General features: G+C 40.0%; 1 protein-coding gene across 1 annotated transcript; it reads right to left on the minus strand.

Annotated features, from left to right (window-relative positions):
* Positions 1 to 248: 248 nt before the first annotated feature.
* On the minus strand, positions 249 to 5,541 carry LOC140796664 (oligopeptide transporter 3). Its single transcript, XM_073149737.1, has 6 exons — positions 4,929 to 5,541; positions 3,680 to 3,777; positions 2,405 to 2,974; positions 1,796 to 2,051; positions 1,506 to 1,688; positions 249 to 1,415 (listed from the first exon to the last, which is right to left on the minus strand). Exons 1-6 carry the CDS (start codon positions 5,430 to 5,432, stop codon positions 801 to 803), a joined length of 2,226 nt encoding a protein of 741 aa, XP_073005838.1. The 5' UTR covers positions 5,433 to 5,541; the 3' UTR covers positions 249 to 800.
* Between the last annotated feature and the right edge of the window lie 459 nt (positions 5,542 to 6,000).

The raw sequence follows: 6,000 nt of genomic DNA on the forward strand, positions 1-6,000 counted from the left end.
TTTTAATTCTACTGCTGAATGGAAACCCTGATGATAATTAATAAACTAATAAAACAAATAAGCGGACTTAATTTGTATTCAATTATACAACTTCCAAATTCTCGTTTCCTTTTTTTTGGGGAGGGGGGGATATCAAAGAGCTTAGCCTATAGGCTGGCTGCAGGATATGTGTATTAATTATGAAGTGCATAGCCATGTATTACATGAATGAGATCGATGGATGCGAGTAAATTCGAAGTAAGACAGAGTAACACAAGTATTACAGCTTGACTTTTGATTACTAGATTCAATCGCATGGAACCACGTAATAGATCGAATGGAAAACATGGAATAGAAGATACAAGATAGATATAATTATAGAAAGTGAAGTAGCTGATAAAGGGTTGTTGCAAGTGCCAATAAGACATCTGCAATCTAAGTGCCATAGAAATGTACTCGGCTAATTTAAGTGCTACATGAAACTAGCTATGTTCCAAGCCCAGCAGAGACTTTTTAGTGATCAATCTGTTCTTCATGATCTCATCTCTTTCAGTTGTTTGACAAGTAGGAGATCTGGATGGAGCCACGCAACAACTAACTCGCCAAATATGAAAAGCCTAAATACAATTATTCAGTATGTACTTACTGCTGCCAACTCTCTCTGTCTGTCTCTCAACTTTTCATGATGTGCAGAAATAGTAGAAGAAGAAGCATATATATATGTTCATGTGAATGAGCTTTGTCTCCTACGTAGAAGTATATATGTCGTACATAATTAGTGAAGATAAATATATATATATATATATATATATATATATATATTAGAATAGTGGACAGCCTTTAACTGATATCCCTGGGGCTGTGGGGCAAGATGCTAAAGGACAGTGATCGATCTCTGTGCCCCACCATTTCAGATTTCGATTCTCATTTTGAAGAGCAAAGAACAAAAGAACACCCATGAATGCTGTACCAGCATCTAGCGCCGCCGATAGCACATAGTTGTACTTCTGCCACCAGGCTTTTCGATATCTGAAGACAAAGTAGTTGAAAATTGTACCAGTGATGAGCCAGCTAGCTATGTTAGTTGGAGTTGCAGGGGGCATCCCGGCGAAACCATAAGATATGACTGGTATGTTGATCAGAGGGATCCACTTCTTCTCAGGGAACATCTTACTCAGCACCCAGATGGGAACTGGCAGAACTGCACCGATGAGAAACAACCACACCAAATTCCGATATAATCCACCGTGCCCAAAGAGACGTCCTGGTCCTATAAGGCCCCAAATCACCGAGGCATCGAACGTCACTCGATATTTTGGGCAAGTCCACGGACTGTCAGGATGCAGAGCTTCTACATCACAGATGTTCTCGATGCTATCCAGCATCCACCATGCCACTGCAAGGTTCACGATCCCAGCAACCAAAGTTCCCACAAGCTGCCAAGGCAAGCATATTAGGCATCAATAGAGATGGATCATACACTCTTTCTTCTTTTTTTTAACGAGTTTCTGTGCCAAGTATAATACCTGAGCAACGTACATGCATCTAGGTGGGATTTTCATATAATGGCCAAGCTTCAGGTCAGCAAGAAAAGAAAGTGCATGAATGGTGCTGATCCGCCCATATATCTTGAAGAGCAGATTAGCGATAGGCTTCCCCGGAAGAATATAACCAATCATGAACTGTGCAATGATATCATACCCAGGTTGCTGCAAGATTCATGGACACAAACAAACACACACACACAAAAACAAAATTAATTGTCAGTTTAACGTATGTTTTGAAATAAAAGGAAAAGCACAGAAAATTTATTTGCCTGATTCGTTGTTGCTTGAATGACTCCGATGGGAAGAGTAACAATCCATGCCAATCCAAAAGCAAATATCATACCCCACCAGGGCAGTTGCACTTCCTCTTTCCAGATAAATGACATCATTAGTGACAGAACTATGCTTCCCACAAGCAGAATAAGGAACCACCACTGAGGAACTTGTTTGTAGTTCTTCATCAGTTTGGCATGGATGTCTAATTTCACGGAGTTCATTGCTGACTTGCTCTGCTTCCAAATATCACTACAAGAACAAAGTAGTAAAAAGCAAATTATTTCTCAGAAAGATAGCACTAAAAGTTACATGTCCAGATGAAAATCCAGCTATAACTCAATTGTTGCAAAACCAAGCAATAAATTTTTTTCTTTAAAAAAAACTAGTCTCAAGGGTCCAAGAAGAAAGAAAAGAAACCTGTATAGAACTATAGATTCCTATAGTATGTAATGTGCCACCTTACATGATGTTCTGACACAACGAGAGCTCAGAAGAGCTTCTCCATATAGTAGTTGCAAGCACGTAATGTTCCATTCTCATGGTCAACTTTCATGTTAAACCTTACACAGAGACTTACTTTTTAGTGCAATAGGGGTCTCTACCTGCCGTTAAAGAGCAGAACATGAGTGAGGGTCGCTGTAAATCTCGCAAATCCAGATCCGATTGAGAGTGCAAAAAGTGGACTGAGATAGAGCTTGCCATAGCTATCATATGCAGCCACATTTAAATCAAAATCGGGTGTCAATATCTTGGTGGTGTCATATTTCTGGCCCGTAGTTGTAAAGAGTTGATTTGAAAATATAGGGAACTTCCGGGCATCAAAAGTGTTGTACTTCCAATAACAGATGGGAACAATAATATAGATGAACATGATGAAACCAACTGCGACGTTCACAATGGAGAACCACGGGGCAACAAGAGGGCTGCCATGATAAGCAGAGATCCCAGCCCAATCAAGTGTGAAAGCTCCAACTCCAAGACCATGGTAGCCTGATCCAATCTGTTGAGCAGTGATGCTACGAGGCCATACCCAACAGACCCATGAGAAGAATGTCAAGATAGGGAGCAGATAGCCAGGTAATGCATAATAGGCGAAGCTCACAGCAAGGAATACAAGAAAGAATTGCATCCTCGTAAGCCCTTTAGATCCCGAATCCTTCTCATGTAATGCCCTGCAGAATTAATTGAAAGTTAAAGAGCATCTTTAAGATAAAAAGGACAGCATCATATTCGAATTCTCTTCGGCGGTCTTCAGTGGTCTTCAGTTTTTGATCTAAAATACAGCAGTATATATGCTATATCATATTCCTTCTTACTGAAAAGTGAAATCAAGCTATGAAACATTTAATGACAACCAATAAAATTAAGAAAGAGTACACTTGTCTCTTCTTTTACCCCTGACCATAAGCAATTTAGTTCTCACCAAAATTGTCCAATCATAAAAAATAAAAAATAAAAGTAGGACGCAAAAGCAAAAGAACCATGCTCTGTATTCAGCTTGAAAAACTTAAATGAGAAGGAACTGAGTTATATGGTTGTACGGAATCCTACTGAAAATGCCAAAAAGAACATAAAAAGCTTCTTTGCCTGATTGTTAATTGCTATGCCCTCTTTTAGTACTACAAATTTTACATCTGCAACTCTGCATGCCAAAGTTAGATATCTTTTAGTCACTAGAATATCATAGGTGGATTCTCTTACTTCTCTTGATATCCTTGCTGCAGACAGTGATACAACTGTCAGAACTAAAAAAGAGCAAGATCAAAACAACTTGTCAATGCATCCCTGTAACTTAATTGAACGGCTTAACGCCCCCATTTTGGGCTGCTCAAAGATAAAAATGATGACAAACAGCAAACAGAACTGATTTAGCAAACCTGAAAAGAGAAACCTGAGCAAGGTTAGAAGGCCACCACATTTCTGCAGGCTCTACCAAATACCTCCTCAACATCCCAGCCCATCCATAACCCAGTATCTGCAAAGCAAAAGATCAACCATAAACAATATGTAACAAATAACAAGATAGTGTAGTAGGACAAGAATGTTTATTTTCTGCACGAATATTTTGCATCTCTTGGTCTGAGCAGATTAAACTTTTCTTCTTTCTTCCTTTTTTTTTTTTTCTTTTTCTGCCATCCAGATTAAGCTTCCCAAATTGCTCATTATAGTCTATGAAATAAAATTTAAGGGATAATTTAACCACTAATCATGAAGATATGTATACTCCATGTACTGCTTTTGCTACATGAAACATTTTTTACAAAAATGATACTAGTTTAGCCTGAATTTAGCTTTTAACGATATGATATTCCTTAGTCTAGAGAACAATAACAAAAGTTGAAGAGAAGAGAACAAAACATCCATTTCTTATTATAAGACTGAAAGGGATGAGAAAGAAATTAGGATAGAAGAGAGTAAAGAGATTCGCAGCGCAAGTTGAAAGTAGCCGCTAGTAGAGACAGGGACCATTTTTAAGACATGTGACAGACAAATAAAGTGATTGAGACCCATGCGTGATGTCTCCTGCCTTCTATCCTATAGCATCTTCAGTTCTTTTATATTCGTAAGCATCAAACCCAAGGAAATATAGAACGCACAACAAATCGAATTCTAGATTCTCAATATATTTTTTTTCAAAAAGAAATGTTGGAATACGCCAATCGGGGTGGGCGTGCTTAGGTCCTTTGCTTATTTATGTAAAACCTTAAACAACAGTCGTATATACCTTGGCCAGAAGACTAATCACAGAGGTAGATATATAAAAATTAAATGGGACCACACCATAGAGAAAAGTAATGAAAAAATATAAGCTTCGTTCGTTATCCACCACCTAATACACACCTCAATCATAAGAGACTCTTAGTCCATAATTAAGGAGAAAGTCGGGTTCCATAAACTTCCCTGGAATTGGCCAAAAATCCCAAGTTGACAGTAAACCCCGGAAGAAGTGAAATAACTACTCGATATAGAACTACTGTCCAGTTAGGAAAAAGAAGCCATGAAAAATCCATTGGCTATCTACCTAGCTACTATATTAAAGAACACAATTGAAAAATAAATAAATAAATAAATAAATAAATAAGAACAGGAGCAAGAAAAGAAGAGAACTTTTTTTTCTTTTTTTACCTGGGTGGTGAGCACAATGAGTAGTCCACAGAGGAAGCTCAAGCTCTGCTTGTAATATGCTTTCATTACGGTGATGGCGCCGATGGAGTAGGCATCACCGCCGCCATAAGAAACCCCGCAATTGGCGAATACGGTGATGATAACGTGCTCCTTTATGTTGAACGGACCCGGATTAAGATTAAAACTCCAATTTTTCCACACTTTCACCTCCTTGTTTGGTAGCGTGGAGGCCATGAAGCGGCCGATGGGGAGCACGGCGATCTGCATGAGGATCCCGGAGATGGTGAGGGGCTGCGTCCGGAAGGTGAAGAAGGTGTTGAGGAAGATGAGGAGGACGCAAGAGGTGAGTCCGAGGAACCACGCGCGAAATGTCATCACGGGAAGAGATGGGTCGTCGGTCTCCGGCACCACCAGGGCCACCTCCTCCACCGGGCACCGGTCAGAGTCCTCCGGCGGGGGGCTTTGGGACTTGGGGTCTGGGTCTCCCTTGGACTTGGAGGCCATTTCTGAGATGGATTCGACCAAAGCTGCCTCCTTCCTCCCCTCCCCCCTCCTTCCTCTCCTCTAGTGTGATAACCTCGGTAACGGAGTAGTGTATTGAAGCGGCAAGGGTAGAGAGGTGGGCAAAATATATAATGGTGGAAAAGAGGACATAGTCATACACACATAGACACCATAGTAATATGGTAATAGCAAATTATGCGGGCTTAATAGTTTTGTTAAGACAAATCTCGAAGCGCACTAACTCGAATCGGACGTTAATAACTTTGGCGTCCGTATACGGGTGGTTACTGATTAGTTTGGCAAAGGTATACCTGACACGAGGCAGTAGTTTCCGAAGGGGTATATTGGTATCCGTGAAATGACCGGCATAACCTCACTCTTGCATGGCGCAGGCGCAGGCGCAGGCGCAGTTTAGTGTTGTATGATTATGATTAGACTAACTAATCGAGATCTAATTTGGTAACGTACATAATCTATAATCTATGATAATGACGATGTTGTTTACCGAACCCAAACTATCGTTTATTGTTATAAAGTTCTAGTAGCAGCTATTTGTATACAAAGTTTT

This window comes from Typha latifolia, chromosome 10, assembly GCF_019914945.1.
Source record: "Typha latifolia isolate L0001 chromosome 10, TyphaL0001v2, whole genome shotgun sequence".
NCBI classification, from domain to species: Eukaryota; Viridiplantae; Streptophyta; class Magnoliopsida; order Poales; family Typhaceae; genus Typha; species Typha latifolia.